Below are 19,357 nucleotides of genomic sequence, written 5' to 3'. Positions count from 1 at the left end.
ACGGGCGGCTCCCGAGGACCGTGCAGCCGGGGGGAGCTTATCAACTGGTGTCTGTCCTGGGCGTCGCCGGGGTGAGAAGCTCCAGATTTTGTGCACTCGGCGCAACTCAGGGCTCGGGGGACTGGACGTTTCCGTCCTCGCGCGCGAGCAGAGGGAGAAGAGCGGCTCGCGGCGGTGCCTGCACGCGGGGACCCGGCACGTGCGCCTGCCCTGCAAGTGAAGGTCTTGCAAACGCTGCACTGTAAGAACTTGGGTGGTGCACGGTGGGGTGGAGGTGTAATTTTAGTCCCGGGCGGCGTAGAAGCGCCCGCTGATCCAGACCGTTCCCTGGCGTGGTCCAAGTCGCCCCCACTCTCTCTTCCCCCACCCCGCCTGTCGCAGCTGCAAGTTGCCCAGAACAGAACGTTACTCTTTGCTCTAACGGAAGCCAGAATTTAGGGCCTGCCCAGGAGAGGGGAGGAAAGTGGGGGTTGGGTGGAAAGGAAGAGCGGGATGTGCTTGAGTTATCCGCGGGGGGCAGGGGGCGGGGCGGGCGGGGGCGGGGGCTCTGCGGTCACTGCCCAGGTGGAATGGGCCCGGGCTTCCAGCCTGCGGAAACCAGGTATTAACCGTCTAGCATTCAAATGTGTCCCGCAGTGACTTGAACAATCCATTTCGCCTCTCCGAACTAAAGTTTCCTCCTCTGTAAAGGAAGTGAGTACCTTTGCAGGCAAGAATTGGAAGCATTTAATTTAGCGCCAGGTGTGAGCGTGCCCCCCCCCATGGGTGGTGTCGCTTATTAAGCTCGACAAAAAAGCCCATCTCAGTCTGGAGCATGTGCTTTTCTTCTGTGTTTTCTCCAAGGATGTTTTTTGCCAAGTAAATAACTTGGCTTGTTCTGGCTTGTTAAAGCTCAGCGTGTATTCCCAAGACATCCCTCTATCGAATGCCTCCCTTGAGGCTGTTGTGGGCTCTGACTGCTCCAGGTAGATAAGTTAAGTTCCAGGAGTCCCCAAAGTAATGCAAGGAGCACTGCTCTTTTAGGAGGCTGCAGACTAGCGTTCTTCCAGCCCTGTGATTTTTGTGCAGTCTTTCTCCTTCCTGCGGGTTTGCATTTCCTCATCCGGAAAATGGTACCTAAGGACAGAAAGATAGACACTTTTTAAAGTGATTGGGTGGCCTAATAGGGGCATAGGGAGGTTAGGTTGCCATCTTTGCACAAACTTTTTATTCGCTGGAGACTGAAAGGCAGTGTTGGGTGAGGAAGGAAGTCAAGAACATTTTGCACATCTGACTCCTCCCATCTTAGCATTGTTTTCTGAGACCTAGAGCAGAACTTGTTCATTCACCCTTTCAGTGTAAGGACTCAACTTCTACTCTAGGCCCCTATGTAAAGGAATAAAAATGTAGGAACTAATGGAATTTAAGAAATCTCATTAAGACGAGTCACAAATGACTATCCTTTTTACACAAGATTCCAGTTGCATTTCCAACGAGCAGTGCAGGGCCGTTTAATGTCATGAATGAATGGAGCATTTTCATATATCTACAAGTAATGTGCACGGTATGGAAGGACTCCTAAAAAAGTTGTCCTTTTATTTTTCTGATTACTGGGATCAAACCCAGGGCCTTTGCCACTGAGCTGCATTTTCCCTAAAAAAAGTCTTAGTGAGGGGCCTGCAGAAAGCTGAATGGCAGACATAGAGGCTGAAATGCAGCCGGGTGTTCCTCCTGGTTTGGAGTGCCGTTTGATCTTTAACTTGGCTTTTACTATGTGTTTACTGGGCTCATACATTTGTTCTGTAAGGGCTCCTACCGAAATCACTGTACCCCTCCTGACTGGAATGCGGCCTGTTTGGAAGTCTGCCATCTTGAACTAGGTCCTGCCCAATTTTGGTAGTTGGGGAAATTACCAACACAGTACATACATAGTCCAGACCTCATTAGCTTGATTTTGGCTGAAGGAGAGAAAATTGCTCTGCCATTTTGTACTTTTGAAATGTCCTTTTAAAGTACAGTTCGATTTTTTAAAAAGTAAGATTAGATTTTAGGAGTTTAGCATTGAATTCCTGTGGCACCTAGCATAATGCTAAGTGCTTAGGGCCTAAGGTAGGAAGAGGTAGCTATGCAGATGTTTCAGTAAATTGATAAATGTCATTACATTTTTCTTTTTCTAAAGGGATCCCTCTTAAAATGTGACCTGGTTTGGAAAAAATTTTTTGTAGCAATTGCACAGCTTTTCCTCTGTAAGTTATGAGAAATGAACATATCTACTTTGCTGTTTAAACTCAAAAATGATGTCTTTACTTAGCCACTACAGTAAACATCACAGTTAATAAACATTCCATTGCCATTTCCATTTGCAGCAGAAGGATCTCAGAGTAAAGAATGTAAAGAAATTCAGATATATGAAGTTGATTTCCATGGAAATGTCATCATCCTCTGATGACAGTTGTGACAGCTTTGCTTCTGATAATTTTGCAAACACGGTAAGTGCTGCCTGAGAATAAACAGAATTGAGTCTGCAGTGCTCAAAATGCCCCAAATGCTTTGTACGTGATTAAAACTGCTTGCTTTTTGCCTACATTTCTATACAGCCGTTATGAAAATACAGTATGCACTGTAATTTTATTTCACTTTTTGCCGTGGTTCTAGGTAGTAATTGTTGGAGGTAGATTAGCTACTTATTCTATCCTTTTGAAATGTCGCCTAACCTAACATGCCTGATGATTTGCCATAACAACTCAAAAATCATTTGTAAACCTCTGAACCATTTTTCTTTGTAACAAAAGCTATTCTCTTGTAGTGCACTTGTAAATGTGATTTGCTCTCTGCACGGTTTATGGAAAATTGGTTCTTGAAAAAGAAAAAAAAAATGCACAACCACATTTATTTATTTATTTTACAGAAACCTAAATTCAGGTCAGATATCAGTGAAGAACTGGCAAATGTTTTTTATGAGGACTCTGATAATGAATCTTTCTGCGGCTTTTCAGAAAGTGAGGTGCAAGATGTGTTAGACCATTGTGGATTTTTACAGAAACCAAGGCCAGATGTCACTAACGAACTGGCCAGTATTTTTCATGCCGACTCTGACGATGAATCATTTTGCGGTTTCTCAGAGAGTGAGATACAAGATGGAATGGTGAGTCTGAGAATTTCACCAGTTTCAAGAAGTAAGGTACACTTAAGGCATGACATGCTTGCTTTTTGAAAAAATTTTTCTTTCAGTTTTTGTTTTAGTCATGTCAGGGATTTTGTTGACCATTTAAACTTTTTGAATATTCATATCTTGGAGCAGTTTTTACTACTGTAGCCCTGTTTGTAAATCTCAAACATTTTGTGGGTTCTGAAAATCATGGAAACTTGTTAAATAAAGCTGGCCAAAGTGCAGATTTCCATGACTACCACAGAGATCCAGCCTGATGAAAGGAAGCAGGCGCTTGTGCCCTAAAGATGAGCTGCATTTGTGCATATGTGCAGGTGCCCCGCCCAGTGCCTGGCACACAGCAGACCTTTGACAAACTGGATTACAGTTAGCTCTGTACCCGCATTCCAAGAACCAAGAGGCCTCCAGGGCAGGAGCTCAGTGCACACAAGGACAAGTAGGGCCTTCCTGCTGCTTCTGTCTGCGCCTTGGTCTGCTTTTCCTGTGCATGTGCCTTCCCCTTTAACTTGTTACCCTGCTGAGGCTGCTGCTGTTGCTACACCTGCCCCACGTCTGAGCACATGCCTAGCTCTGCAGGCCTGTTCTTGTCCCAGACTTACTGCGAAGAAACGGGGTTCCCTGCAGGTGGGTGCACACACATCTCCACCTCACTGTGGCATGGCACAGCTCTGCTCCGGGACTGTCTTGAGTGACACCACCTGGCCCGGGAGCACTGAGCAAGGTTTCCTCTGACACCTGATGATGGCCCCAGTGGATGCTTACTGCACGGCCAGCCTGTGAATCTGGCAGTGCCCCATTATCACTAGCCTGAATAATTTTGGGGCAGTAATTCGAGTCTTCGTAGAAACTGCACGTTGTGATTAATAAAGTGCTAGTTGATTAAAAGTGCAAAGAATCTATAAAAGTTTCTTGTTGCTTTGCATTCTCTCCATAGACACGAAAAAGTACACAAATGGTACCAAAAACCATGGGGATTTAAGAAATTTTTGTTTATTCACTTTATTTGTGCTGGGGGGGTCAAACCCAGGGCCTCATGCAGGCATTTTACCACAGCCACACCTCCAGCATGTTAAGAAACTTTGTTTTGTTTTGTTTTGTTTTTTGTTTTCTTGAGACAGTGTCTCACTTTGTAGTTCAGGCCAGCTGAACTCATTGTGTAGCTCAGGTTGGCCTCAAACTTACTGCAATCCTCGTGCCTCTGCCTTCCGAGTGCTGGGATTACAGGCATGAGCCACCACGCCTGGCTGTGTTAAGAAACTTTGGGATGTTAAAAATGAATTTTACAACCTGGGTGTGGTAGCTAGCTCATGGTTATAATTCCAGCTCTGGGAAGCTAAGGCAGGAGGATTTGCAAGTTCAAGCCCATACTGGGCAGTTTAGAAACTTAGCAAGACCCTGTCTCAAAACGGCTAGATGGGTCTCTTTGCAGAGGCCCTAGTTTAATCCCTAGTACCCCAAAAGGAAAAAGAAAATGAGTCTTTTCTGGAACTTCATGGATGGTATTTTTTTCTCAGATGGTTCAGTGTGTCCCATATAGGCTGTGCAGAGTCACAGTACACGTAGGGTACAAAATTTATTTGTATATCTTGATTTTGTTAACCCAAATAATCAGTTGCCCCAATGTTCAGTTAAAATTCATTTGCTAAAGTGCCTTGTAGTCAAATTGGCGAGGCGACTCTTACCTTCCATCAACATGTCCTTGAGACTCAATCGCTCTGATTCTCTAGAGACTGCAGTCAGGCCGAGAGGGCTGCAGGACCCGCAGCCAGGCCAGACCCTCCGGCCCTCTCATGGTGGCCATGAAATTCCCAGTGCGGAGCACCAGGGGGGCAGCCAACAAAAAGATGTTGCCCCCACAGCCCTTGGAGAATTCTGCCACCAATTCCAATTCTGATTCAGAAGATGAAAGTGGCATGAACTTTCTGGAAAAAAGAGCCTTAAATATAAAGCAAAACAAAGCCATGGTAAGTATCCGACTTTGAATTGATTCTTCTCAGCTTTTCCCTGAGCAGTTTGTTAACTTAGAATTATTTCTGTATAGCTGTGAAGACTTTTATCATATATTCTTGAAATGCATTTCTTGGAGCCGAGCATGTAGCTCAGTGGTAGAATGTGTTCTTTGTCACCCCGAGTTCAATCAGTAGCATCAAAAAAAAAAAAAAAAAAAGGCATTCCTAAGCATTCCTTTCCCTAAACTTTGCTTTTTAAAATACATGTTAATGATTTAGTTAACTACAGAAGAGAAATCAGAGACTCTTTTGAATGTCAACTTGTTAAAGCTGTGAGACGTGCCAGCGTAATCTTTACAAGTTAGTTGCTTCTTTTCTAAACCACTAATTTTTATGCTTTTTAGCTTGCAAAACTCATGTCAGAATTAGAAAGTTTTCCTGGTTCATTCTCCAGAAGACCTTTCCCAGGACCAAGATCAGTAAGTGTGATTCATTGTTTGTGTGATATTGTTTTGGGCAATCCTAGAGCAGATTTCTGTGGGATTATAAAATCTAATCTCCTTATTGCTGTGATGTAGGCAGTCAAAGGAGAACTAGAAGAAGCCTTCTTGCATCCTAGAAACTGGCCTTCACCCTACCCATGTGGTTCTCAAAACTTTTTTTTGAGACAGGGTCTTGCTATGTATGTAGTCCAGGCTTTCTTCTAACTTGGGGTGATCCTTCTGCCTTGGCCTCCTGAGTGCTGCATGTACCACCATCCCCGGGCTTTCAAAACTGATTGCTTCTGTCCTTCCCAGCTAGGCTGAACCAAGTTCAAAGACTTATTTCTGTTTCTGGGCTTTACCATATTTATCCTGCACAGTAGCTGTGTAGTAAGCCCAAGAGTAAGGAAAGCAATTTCTTTATCAGGTTATGGCCTGCTGTCATATATGATTGTAGGCTGCAGTGACAGAGGGAAATTTGGTGTAGCTGCTGTGGTAGAAAAGGAAAGCCTACTCTGTCCTGTCTGTCCCCAGGAGGCCAGACAGACGCCCGCAAGGTAGGAAGAGAGGGAGAGCCAAGCATTCTTTTGTGGAATATAGAAATGGTGCCTATGTTCCAGGGCTCAAGAGATGTAGTACAGAAGTATTTTTGGAACAGGAAATCAGATTTTACATCTTTATTAAGTAGAAGAATAAAGAGATTAATTTGAGAGAACCTGGGCTTGGTTTTACAAAATTACAGTGGCCTTGTGGGTTTTGGGCTTATTTTCCATGTATTATAAAAAGACAAAATGAGAAAAATGAAACTCTCTTTTTACTTGAAAGGAAACTCCTTAAGGAAAAGATGTAAAATTTCCAAAGTACTGCTTGTCTTTCTTAGGAAATAAACAAGATTCCATCCTATTTTGTTAAGCAGTTGAAGACACCCCGAAGGCGGACATTCCCAGGTGTGGCTTCACGGAGGAGGAACCCAGAGCGGAGAGCCCGGCCACTTACCAGGTCCAGGTCTCGGATCCTGGGGTCCCTCAGTGTTCTCCCCACTGAAGAGGAGGAGGATGAGGAGGATGACAAGTACATGCTCGTGAGAAAAAGGAAGGCCTTGGACGCATTGGTACTTTGTCTTCTGTTGGCCCAGTATCACTATATACAACCTCAACACCCAGTGAACCAACTTAAATTTGTCCTCAAACCGACTGTTAATGTCTTATAAACTTAATTTGATTTTTTTTTGTTTTTTTTTTGTACTGGGTTTGAACCCAGGGCCTTCACACTGAGCCCCATCTCCAGCCCCTGTTTTAATTTTCATTCTTTTTGTTTGTTTTTGGTACCAGGGATCGAACTCCGGCCCTTGTGTTTGCAAGGCAAGCAGCGAAACCACTGAACTAAAAACCCTAACCCTTCGTTTTCATTCTGAGACTGGTCTTGCCAGGTTTGCCCAGGCTGGGTTCAGACTTGGGACTCTCCTGCCTCAGGCTCAAAGGACTTCAGAATGCTGATCCTTTGATTTTTTTTTTTTTTTTTTTTTTTTTTTTGTTAGTAGATCAGAGTCAGGTTTTCTTCAGCTTTTCTCAGTTTCCATAGGGTCCAATTCTCACAATAAACTTATAACTTGCCCCTTTTACATAAGGAAGAGAAATTTTCCATGAAGAAGGTACAAATCAAGTATCTGAGATTCAGAGCTGGGGAGAACCAGTAAGGAACCCTGTCTTGTGCTTGTCACACAGGACGATGACATACCCAGAGGTCGTCGCCCAGGAGCCATGACCCTTCCGCATATAATTCGTCCAGTGGAAGAGATCACTGAGGACGAGTTGGAGAACATCTGCAGCAACTCTCGAGAGAAGATCTATAACCGCTCACTGGTGAGAGCTCCTGACCCCTGCCTGGAAAGTCGACAGCATGAGGGGTGGCTGCCTCCAGCCCTGGAGTGCTGCTGGTGGTGAAAGGTCTGGGCAGAAGGATGTGAGCCTGCATGTCTCCATATAAGCAATGAAGAGTTTACTATTCCTGGTAGCCCTGTGCTGCTCGATTACTTGCCTGCTTCGTAGTATCAAATCTGTTTTTCTAATTTAGAAGTGGATCCATTCAACACATTTATTGTGTATCTAGTACGTGTGTATGCACAGATGCTGCAGTGTATGAAAGAAAAAAGAATTGGGGCAGATTTTTGTGGTTGCTGGCATTGAACTTGGCCTCACACATACTAGACAAGGGCTCTACCACGGAGCTGTCCATCCCTGAAAAGAAAGCCATCTGATAACACAGTGCAGGCCTCTTGCTTTGGATGCTTTTCATACTGTGCCATGTACCCGAGTACGTGGAGATAGGAAAGGTCCAAAGAAAATGACACGCTGCCCTGTGGTCAGGGACATTCTTTAGATACACCATTTCTCTCTACAAAAAGGTCATTTGATGTAAGATTTTTCCTTACTTGCTCTTTATTTGCAGGGATCTACTTGCCATCAGTGCCGTCAGAAGACTATTGATACCAAAACAAACTGTAGAAACCCAGACTGCTGGGGTATCCGAGGCCAATTCTGTGGTCCCTGCCTTCGAAACCGTTATGGTGAGGAGGTGAAGGATGCACTGCTGGACCCGGTAGGTGCCTTGATGGGAGGGGGGCACCTGAAGCTCAGCCCTAGCTGCCCCAGGGAAGCCCCAGAGCTCTTCGCATTAGGAGGCGCTTGCTCCTGTGGTGGGGTGCAGATGAACTCGTAGTGTTAGGGCGCACAGGCCTAAGCCTGGCCCGAATGCTCACAGCTTGGGTTTCACAGTCCCTTTTCACACTGCCCTTCAGGACTGGCACTGCCCACCTTGTCGAGGGATCTGTAACTGCAGTTTTTGTCGCCAGCGAGATGGACGGTGTGCGACTGGGGTCCTTGTGTATTTAGCGAAGTACCATGGCTTCGGGAATGTGCATGCCTACCTGAAGAGGTAATAGCCGTTTCTCTCTTCCACACCTGAATCTTACCTTCATTGATGCATCTTAATAAAAAGAGGCTAGAAATCAGAATTGTGTTATCTCTAAGGCAGGGATAGTGTGAGTATTGACCGGAAGGGCCACATGGGGAGCACTGGAAACATTTTCTCATTGGAGAGGTGGTAGCCAGGTGGACATGTGTAAAATTCAGATCGTACACTTGGTGTGTGCATTTGACCATGTACATGTTATGACTCAGTACAAATATTGTTTAGAAAATTAAGCCAGGTATGGTGGTACACTCCTGTAATCCCAGCACTCTGGGAGGCAGAGGCAGGAGGTTCCCAGATTCTAGCCCAATGCCAGGCCATAGAGGTGCACGCCTGTAATCTATGAGTTTGAGGCCAGCCTGGAATATACAGTGAAACCCTGTCTCAAAAAACAAACAAGGGAGCCAGGATTTTAGCTCAGTGGTGTTGCACCTGCCTCATAAGCACAAGGTCCTGGGTTTGATCGCTGGTACTGCATTAAAAACAAACAAAAAACACCCAAGTTCAAGTCCAGCCTGGGCAGTTTTGTGACTTGTGAGACCTTGTCTTGAAATAAAAATTTTGAAAGGGGCTGGGGATGTAGCTCAGTGCAAAGGCCCTAGGTTCAAGCCTCAGTGTTTCAAGGTGGGGAGATGGCTTTCAAAAGAGAATTCATAGGTCAAAAACATCCTGACATTTTTTTTTTTTTTTTTTTCTTTTTTCACAGTCTGAAACAGGAGTTTGAAATGCAAGCACATAATGCCTAGAGATTGGCTGCCTGCTTTCCAGTCCTCACATCTTCTAGTTGAAGTTTTCAGTTTGGTTGTTGATCAAACCTGAGTTAAGAATCATGATGATCAGTCTGTTTTATATGACTCTCAGATCAGGTTAATCCCATTAGATTCACAAGTGCTTCTCGAACATCATCAAAGTGGTTTCCTAGTGGCACCTACCCTCTGCCACTTCTCTGCGTCCCCGGCCCCCACCTCAGTTTTCCTATTTCCATGGTCCCTTCCCGCCACTTAAGTTTCCAGTTCTTTTCATTTTTTTATGTGTGTGTGTGTGTGTGTGTGTGTGTGTGTGTGTGTGTGTGTGGTACTAGGGCTGGAATCTAGGGCCTTGTACACGCTAGGTAAGTGCTCTACCACCATGCTGTATCCCTGGCCCTCAGATTCTTTTTAATTAGTGAGTGTATATTTGATTTAATAACTGTTGAAATAGCCCTGGAACCTTCCCATAAACCCAAGCACTTAGAAGCATGGAAGTGTTAACTCATTGTTCTGTCGAATTCCAGTGAATAACCTTCTAACTTGTTTACACACAAACAATGGGAATAATTTAGAGTTCACCCTGATTGGCTTTTTAACAGAATCAAGGCACCTAAGTCTTTTTTTGTTTTGTTTTGTTTTTATTGAGTTTTTTGGTACATTCTAGGTATACAGTACAGTTACATTCATTACTGGGATCTTGTACCTTCACATACTTTTTTTTTTTTTTGAGACAGGGTCTCACTATGTAGTTGGGACTGACCTGGAACTCACTATGTAGCCCAGGCTGGTGTCGAACTCACAGCAATCCTCCTGTCTCAGCCTCCTGAGTGCTGGGATTAAAGGCGTGCACCACCACGCCTAGCAAGGCACCATGTCTTAAAGCCATGCGACAAAGTTAGGTAATTGTTGCAAAGTAGAGTGTGTTGCTTGGTTGCTGAGGTTAAGTGGCTCAACCAGTTGTCCAGAGGTTTGTGAGCAGCGTTATATATGCTGCTTAAAACTGCAGTAGAAAAGACCTTCTGGGGAATTCGGTTGGTGAAAAGTTCAGGAATCCCTTGCATAAAAGTGTGGAATCTTGGTATTGATAGCTGCTCTGGCTTGTGTGGTTCTTGAAGAAATTATCCCTGCCGGTTGCTATGTACAGGGTTGAGGTTTTAAGCACTTTTTGTATAACAAGAAATATCTTTTTGGACATGGTACCTTTCAGTAGTCTGTTAACATCTCTTTCTGTTTTGTTTCTGGGCCTATTTTGTACATCCTCCCTTCCCTTTTGTATTAAGTCGTTCTACAGTGTCCGGTTTACCTGCATGTGTAGCTGTTGCGATTCATGTTGAGTGATAGCTAAAGAGACCTTCAGACATTAAGTGTAAATACACCTTCTGATCTGTAATGCTTTTACACAAAAGGTTTTTTATTTTAATAATAAAACATTTTTGCTCTAACTTGTCTGCTTTTTAAAATATTTGATCTTACAATACTTCCATTTCCCCCCCTTGTATTTCAATAGAAGATCGGGCCTGCCTTTTCTCCACGTTTCCCTTTGTCTTCAGTTTCTGAAGGTCTAGGGCCAGCTCTTTGGAACAGTGTCTCATGGTGATATGACCAAGAGCTGTAATCAGAAAAGAGTATTTCAGCCAGGTCACCCAGCGAACACAAAATTGTGAGTGGGAAGCTTTGCAGTGTTGGCGTTTTCCTTTGTCATTTGCAGCCCCAAGACTAAGGGTGATTTTGTAGTAGTTGGCCACTTTTACTGACCATTCAAATGTCTATTGTGTGTGTGCTGTTTCCAGGACTGGGAGAACCTGAAGATATGTTCTAAAAGCTCTTAGAGCCCAGTTTTTTTTTTTTTTTTCCTTTTGAGAGAAGGTCTTACTGGCCTTGGATTCATTATGTGGCCCAGGCTGACCCAAAACTCATGAAGTTGATTCTCCTGTTTCAGCCTCCTGAGTAATGAGATTATAGGCTTGTGCCACCTCACCTGGTTAACAACCCAGTCCTTTGGGCCAGGGGTTGGCAAATGCAGCCTGCAAGGCCAGATCCTGCTGTGGCCTAGGTCACACAGTGCATATGAACATTTTTTTACACATTTTAAAGTTAATTTTTTAAAAGATGAAGCAAGAGATAACGTGGTCCATAAAACCTAAAATATAACATGGCATTTTATAGGAATTTTGTGGTGTCTTACACCAAGCTTACTGGGAAGCCATGTTTACCTGCACAGACTCACACAGGGAAACAACTCATCTAGAACAAATGGCCCAGTCGGTGTATGACAAATCAAGAACTTGGGATCTTAAGAATCCTAATAATTTTAGCCTTTTAGGGATGTACTGTGATTGGAAAACTTAACAGATGTGTGATCGAATCAGGATATTGCATATACTAAGCACATACTCTTCCACTGAGCTACATCTGCCCTGTTACTAGGAAGTTCTTGGTGTAAGAACGAATATGGTTTTGCAGGCATGGTAGCACATGCCTATAATCCCAGCATTCAGGAGGCTGAAGCAGGAGTATCCATGAATTCAAGGCCACCCTGCAGTGCATAGTGAGACCCTATCTCAAAAATAAAGAAACAAATTAGTATGGTTTTCCTTAAAAATGCTGGGCATGGTGGCTCACACTTGTAATCCCACTTGTAATCAGCTTGGGTGATTTAGAGAAGCTCTGTCAAAAAAATAAAGGACTAGGGATGTGCATGAAGCTTAATGCAAAGACCCCAGGTTCAATCCGCAGTACCACCACCCAGGAACAGTTGATTGTGCTACTTAATCTTTAAAAGGATTCACAGTAGTGGTCTGAAGTAAGATAAAAACCTAAACATGATACCCTTGGGGATATACAGAAAGAGAGGAAAACTTGGCTTCTCATTGTCAGACATTTGAAGTCACAGGCATATGTTTGGTTTCTCTTTTTGAGATGGTCTTACTGGGTTGCTCGGGCTGGCCTGAAACTCAGATTCAAGTGATCCTTCTGCCCCCATCTCCTGAGTAATGGGGTCTACCAGGCCCAGCCCCTGGGTTTTGTCATGATTCCCACTTTACAATAAGGCTCTGAAGTCAGGTGCATGACCTCAGCCTGAACTGGTAGAGCCCTCATGTCCCACTGTAAAGCTCTCTGCACCATCCTTAGTTGCTTGGAATTTGGACAAGTGGGTGTGAAAAGCAGTTATACTGGGTGTGGTGGTGCACACCTGGGACCCCAGCACTCAGAAGGCTGAGGCAGGAGGATTGCTGTGAGTTCAAGGCCAGCCTGAACATAAAAGAAACAAAACAAAACAAAAAAAGTGATATATCTTGCTCTGTGCCCATATCCTCTTCCTGTGGAGGTCTTGAGGTTGAGCGGTAGCTTCCCTTCCACCCACAGTGACTGCCGGCCCGGTAAGGTTTTTACAGAGCCGCAGTGAGTGATGTGGGAGGCATTATTTTCATTTGCTTTTAGAAGACAAGAGGGGGAACACCTGACAGATGAAGGTGGGGGGAAATCAGGTCATTTGCACATTGGGAGAATGGAATTAAAGCTCAGCACCTTGGGAGAAGGAGAGCATAGTGTTAGGTGCTCAGAAGAAAGACCAAGTGAGCCCGGGCTGTTTTAATGTCAGCCACATACCAAGTTCCTCGAGGAGGTAGAAGCAAATCCAAAAGAGTTGAGGAAAATACCCATCAGCACACAGCTGGTATGATGGCCAAACGGCATGAAGGAGGGGACTTCACGCTGAGCTGGACTGAGCAGGGGTCGAGGTGAGCGTGGCTTTGTGCTGGAGATGGTAGGATGGGAGGGGCCGCCTCTTGAAGTTTAAGGGAAAAACGGGAGGAAACCAGACATCCTCTACTAGGTTTAGATATTGGAGACCCCCCAGGCTTTAACTGCAGGCTTGAAAATCCTGTGAGCAGGGGAGGACTCCTAAGAGATCTACCGGGTTGGGGAAGGAGAAGGAAGAACAGCACAGGCTCCTTACTAGAGATGGAGTTTGGCGTGGAGCAGGAAGGTGGGGGGCACCTGTGGGAGTGTGTAAGGAGCAGCCTCTTGCACACAGGCAAATTGGCCTGTTCCAGGGAGAGGTTTTATTGAGTGATGCATCCAGGTGATGAAAATACCTGGAGAGAAACCAAGGAACAAAGGAGATGCCACTCAAAGGAAAAAGCCACTGATGCATAGACTCTGGAGGACGAGAGAGGAGGAGCAAAAGTTCAAGGCCAACCTGGGCAATTTAGCAGGACCTTGTGTCTAAATTAAAATAAAAGAGGTTGAGGTGGAAGCTCAATGGCAGAGCTCCTCTGGGTTCAATCCCCGGTACTGGGGAAGGAAAACCACTGTATGTTAAAATTTTCCAATCCCCTTGTCCTTTTTGTTCATACTGGGAATTGAACTCAGGGCCTTCCTACTGAGCTACTCCCCCATCCCCCCATCCTTTTTTTTTTTTTTAAAGAAAGTATTTTAAGGGCCAGGGATTTAGCTCAGTGGTTCTGCTGCCTGCCTCAGAAGTGCAAGGTCCCGAGTTTGAGTCCTGTTACCAAAATAAATAGATAAATAAATAAAGTATTTTAAGATAGACTCAAATTAAGTTGACCAGGCCAGGCTAGATCTTGGGATCTTCCTGCCTTGGGCTCCCAGGCCTGAAGGACAGATGGGGCGAGAGTGTCCAAAATAGGATGCCCTGCAGTTCAGTGAGGAAGCAGGCACCCGTGTATAGAGCACTCAGAGCATTTGTTGGGTCTCAGAGCTAAGGTGACCCCGTGGAGCACGGCGACTTTATGTGCACGTCCTTCTGACAACTGGCTGCTTCCAAAGCAAGGTACAGCCTTCCTGGCCATAGCCTCATGAAAGCAGGAAAGGAAAAATGCTTTAAAGGTCCTCTTGCCTTGGACTGGGCCTGGTTTAAATTAAGAACTTATTGGGCTGGGGATTTAGCTCAGTGGTTTGGTGGCCTGCCTTGCAAGCGCAAGGACCCGAGTTCAATCCCCGGTACCAAAAAAAAAAAAAAAAAAAAGAACTTATCTTTTGTAAGTTTCTTTCCTTTTTTTGTTTTGTTTTTTTGAGACAGGGCCTCACTATATAGTTGAGACACTGACCTGGAACTCACCATGTAGCCCAGGCTGGTCTCGAACTCACAGCGATCCTCCTCCGTCAGCCTCCCAAGTGCTGGGATGACAGGCTTGTGCCACCACTCCCAGCTTATCGTAAATTTCTTATGTGATTAAAGCCCCAGAAGATGCACTGACCATCTAACAGAACAGGAAGACGTTTTGCAGTTCCAAAGTAAATTCTAAGTAAAATGTTGATAAGCACCATAATTACCTGTTCCCTTAGCTCCAAGAGTAACTTGGGTGCATAAAAATGCATCTGAACTTGAATGATTATGGTTAGTGCCTTTGAAGTACTGCCTGTCTTCTCACTTGATTTCCTCTATATCCACTTTACAATAAATTCTGCCTGGTCTGAGTGGCCTGTGTGTCTTGACTGACTTCTCTCATCAAGGGCCCACATAACCAAGAACCAAGGAAGAGGAGCTGGTTCCTTACTGTATCATGACCTATGCCATCATGCCCAGCTTTTGTTTTGTTTTTTCCTCCTGCAGTGTTGGGATGAAGCCCAGGGCCTCCTGCATGCATGTCAGGCATGTTCTCTACCACTGAGCTATATTTCCAGCCTCCTTGTGCTTTGCTTTCTTTCTTGCTTTCTGCTTTTCTTTTTCTTTCTTTCTTGGCTTTGAGATAGGGTCTCACTATGTAATTCAGGCTCACTTTGAACTCACTATATAGCCCATGCTGGCCTTGAAATTGCAGTGATCCTCTTGTCTCAGCCTCCTGAGTGCTGGGATGACAGGCGTGCCACCACGCCGGGTGCATTTTGTTTCATGAGGTGCCATTTGTGCTAATATGTACAACTTCTTTAGCACTAAGGCTGGTCCCTACTGGTGGTTGATAGCATCTTCTGTTTTTTGGCCACACAACATATGCAGGCTCATGCTATGTCCTTACGGCCCCAAACCTGGAATCAGCTGTCTACCTAATGTGCTTTGCGAAATCTATTCATTTCTATTTATCTAGAATTTATCTGTGCATTTGTGCACACATATACCTGCATATATACTAGTATTTGTACAGAGTCAGCTGAAAAGTGTGCATGCACTACAGCAGTTCACTGCACTAGTAAATGTGAAAGAAGCTCATGGCCACCACTTCGAGCTCCTCTTGTAACTAGAGGGCAAAGGTAACTTGTATGAATCTCAAGATGTCTCAATAAATTTAGTATTAAAATATTCATACAAGGTTTTCTTTTCCTAATGTATACATTGTTGGGCAGACTAAATATATTAATAATAATATTGTTACATATACATGTATGATTTCAGGATTATAATTACAATGTTATTGAAACGTTTAAGGTTTTTTGTTTTTTTGCCTAGGTCCTTAGTATAAATTCTAGATACAGTTAACTTACTATGTTTAAAAACCATTTAAAAAATTTTTTCCCATTGAGTTTATTGGTACATTTTAGGTATACAGTGCAGTTACATTCATTATTGGGATCTTGTACCTTTACATGACAGGTATTGGTTCTCATTTTTTCCCATATCCCTGCCCTCCCTTCACCTCCTCCTCCCCTCCTTATTTACAAATACTTTAATTCCATTTTTTCATTTTCTCATTTTTTTCTTTTCCTTTATTAACTTTCCCCTACCATTCCCATTTTCCCTACACCTTTAGCCCTTTTCTTCCTATTTTACATGGTCAATTATATCATTAGGATCTTATATACCATTATAGTTTTTCACACCAGAGAAACTATTCAGTATTTATACATGTGTGAATTATTTTACTTAGGAGTATATCCTCAATATGTATCCATTTTCCTATGAATGAATCTAATTTCTCATTCTTTATGGCTGAGTAGTATTCCATTTTATAGAAAAACCACATCTTCTTTATCCAGTCTCCAACTGATGGGCAAATGGTCTATTTCCAAGTTTTAGCTATTACAAACTATGCCGCTATAAACATGGGTGCGCATATATCACTGTGGTATGATTCTTTTAATTCTTTTGGAAAAATACCAAGCAGAGGGATGGCTGGGTCAAATGGAACCTCTAAACCTAGTTCTTTGAGATATCTCCATATTGATTTCCATAGTGGTTGCACCAGTCTGCACTCCCACCAACAATGGAGAAGGGTTCCTCTCTCCCCACAACCCTGCCAACATTTGTTATTGTTTGATTTCTTGATAGCAGCCATTCTTTATGGGGTGAGGTGGAATCTCAGTGTTGTTTTCATCTGCATCTCTCAAATGACCACTGATATGGACCATTTTTTCATATATTTACTTGATGCTTTTACTTCTTTGTCTGAGAAATGTCTGTTCATTTCAGATGCCCATTTTGAATTGAGTCTTTATATTAGGGGGGGCTGATTTTTTTTAGTTCTTTATATATTCTAGATAGTAGTCCTTTGTTTGAGGAACAGCTGGTAAATATTTTTTCACACATTGTGGATTGTCTCTTAGTTCTGTTGATGTTGTGCAGAAGCTTCTTAATAAAATGAGATTCCAGTTGTTGATTCTTTCTGCTAGTTCTCGTGCTACTGAGGATTTGTTCATAAAGTCTTTCCTATGCCAATGTCTTCAGGAGTTCTTCCTAATTTATCTCCCTGCAAATTTAGTGACTCTTTTTTTATATTTAGATCTTTAATCCACTTGGATTTTAGTTTAGTTTAGTTTAGTGAAAGATAAGGGTCCAGTTTTAATCTTTGGCAGGTTGAAATCCAGTTTTTCCAACACCATTTATTAAAGAGGCTATCTCCAGTGAGAATGGTTGGCTTCTTTGTCAAAGATGAGGTAGTTGAGTATACCTGGAGTTGTTTTTGTATCTTCAAATCTATTCCACTGATCCTCAGGTCTGTTTCTTTGCCAGTACCATGCTTTTTTTTTTTTTTTAATCACAGTGGCTCAAAACCATTTTAAACAGTTCCTTTTTATGTGGTTAAACCAAGTCGATAATGTGATTAGATTCATTTGTTCAGTTTTGCTTTTGCTTTTTCTTTTCAGTCCAGAGGATTGAACTCCGAGCCTGCAAGTGTTCCCCACTGAGCCCTTTTTATTTGTTATTTTGAGACAGGAATTCACTAGGTTGTCTAATTGCCTAGGCTGGATTTGAATTTTTTATTCTGCCTCAGCCTCCCTGAGTGCTGGGACAGTAGGTGTGTGGCACCGTGTACTGGGGTTTTTGGGGTGCTTGAGGTTCTGGAGATTCTTTCCAGGTTCTTGTCCTGAGCAAAGAACCGGTGGAGACACATACAAAGACAATGTGGTTTTACATTTATTTGAGGTAGGGAAGGAAATATGCTCTGCAGAGCAAGTGTGGGCCAAGTAAAGTAGGAAAAGAAGTGGCTCTGCAGGGTGAGAATGTGTCACTGAGCAAGGGAGAGCACAGTCGTGGAGGTTAATGGCAGCCATCTTGTACATCCCCCATCCTCATGACAGGTCTGGGCCGTCCTATCAAAACCCTGCTTGATTTCTCTCAAGAAGAAAGCATTCTCTGATTGGTCCTAGGGGCAGGCCTTTCAGATAAAAGGTGGTCACTCACTACATCTGTCACTGACTTTCGCTTAATATATATGGGAGAGATAAGCATATTAAATTTTATTATACAAAAGATATTATATAGAGAACTCTGAAGTGTATTTTCATGTGTGAACATGGAAGTAAGAATTGAAATTCTAGAGAAACAAATGTTTGGAAGGTGCTTTTCTCTGCTTCCCAACCACCCGGGGTTAGACAGTTCTGTGAGCTTATGGATGCTAAGGAAGCCAAGTTCTCTTCAGGCTTAGCCACAAGTCACAGCAACACGAATCTCAGCTTCAGCTGTCACTTTTATTTATTTATTTTTGCTTACCTCTATTTTGACAGATCCTCAAGTTTGTCTTCTAAATCAAATAGCTGTGAATATTTCTCACTTAAGGGCCATCCAGTATGGCTTTTAGAAAAGTATTAATCACCACTGCGGCTTGCCTGAGTTTCCACAACTTGCCGTGATGAGGATCCTAGTGCTTAAGAAGGAAAAATATGTAAATAAAATTCCTTTATGCAAATGCTTTTTGCAACTCTCATTGCCAGCCAAATTCTTGTAAATCATGTTGAACAGATGCTACTGAACTAAACAACTAAGTAAAATTGTGGAGATAGATTCTATTTATTTTATTTTTCAGTGTTAGAGAGAAAGGATATTAACAAAACCGTATCTGTCTGCATGAACAATTAGGGTAGATATTGAGAATTCTGTTAATTGATTTTCACAGGCCGGATGTGGGAGACTCACACATGGGAGAAGGACCTGGTGGGCAGCAGTTCTATTGCAACATAGTTTTTTTTACCATACAGCTGGACTTGGGAAGCAGCCCAGTAGCAAGCTTGCTATGTCTCTGGCTTCTAGTACACGTACAAAAGCTGTGCAGCCATTATTACTATAGAGCTGCAGAACACCTTCATTTTTCTCCCCCAAGGCTCTGTACTCATCAGAAGACTGCCTGCCCTCTTTTCTCTCCCCAGCCTGTGACATTCCATCTGCTTCCTGTCTGCATCTGCCTGTTTTGAACATTTGGAAACACAACCTGTGGCATTTTGTGTCTGGTTTCCTTCACTCAGTGTAATGTTTTCAAGGCTCACTTGCAGTATAGCATGTATCAGTATTTCATTCTCTATTTATGGCTAAATACTGTCCTAGTGTATGAATATGCTGCAGTTCATCTATATAGTCAATGGATATTTTGGTGTTTTTCACTGTATGTTGAAAAGGCTAATTCTTCCTCCCCACTGGCACTCTAGTTGAAAATTAATTGAACATTAATATATGAATGTATTACTAGACTCCCAGTTCTATTTCACTGATTTTTATGTTTATCCTCATGCCTCTACTACACTGTTTTGATTATTGTAGTTTCATAGTACGTTGCAAAACTGGAGAGTGTGATCCCTCTGACCTCTTTTTCAAGATTGTATTGGCTACTGGAGGGTCATGGCAACCCCATGTGCATTTTTTTTTTTTTTTTTTTTTTTTTTTCCCAA

At 43.3% G+C, this 19,357-nt stretch overlaps 1 protein-coding gene across 1 annotated transcript in view; it reads left to right on the top strand.

Annotated features, from left to right (window-relative positions):
* The first annotated feature begins 492 nt into the window (after positions 1 to 492).
* Cdca7 (cell division cycle associated 7) overlaps positions 493 to 19,357 on the top strand; it is a 62,019-nt gene continuing 43,154 nt past the window's right edge. The window contains exons 1-10 of the mRNA XM_033756365.1: positions 493 to 601; positions 1,069 to 1,112; positions 2,346 to 2,468; positions 2,888 to 3,124; positions 4,876 to 5,112; positions 5,502 to 5,576; positions 6,496 to 6,690; positions 7,304 to 7,441; positions 8,028 to 8,177; positions 8,377 to 8,513. Of these exons, the coding sequence (XP_033612256.1) occupies positions 493 to 601; positions 1,069 to 1,112; positions 2,346 to 2,468; positions 2,888 to 3,124; positions 4,876 to 5,112; positions 5,502 to 5,576; positions 6,496 to 6,690; positions 7,304 to 7,441; positions 8,028 to 8,177; positions 8,377 to 8,513 (1,445 nt within the window). The remainder of the gene's footprint in view (positions 602 to 1,068; positions 1,113 to 2,345; positions 2,469 to 2,887; positions 3,125 to 4,875; positions 5,113 to 5,501; positions 5,577 to 6,495; positions 6,691 to 7,303; positions 7,442 to 8,027; positions 8,178 to 8,376; positions 8,514 to 19,357) is intronic.

This window comes from Fukomys damarensis, unplaced genomic scaffold (assembly GCF_012274545.1).
Source record: "Fukomys damarensis isolate Sample0158 unplaced genomic scaffold, DMR_v1.0_HiC HiC_scaffold_26, whole genome shotgun sequence".
NCBI classification, from domain to species: Eukaryota; Metazoa; Chordata; class Mammalia; order Rodentia; family Bathyergidae; genus Fukomys; species Fukomys damarensis.
This window is presented reverse-complemented; position numbering and strand designations above follow the sequence as displayed.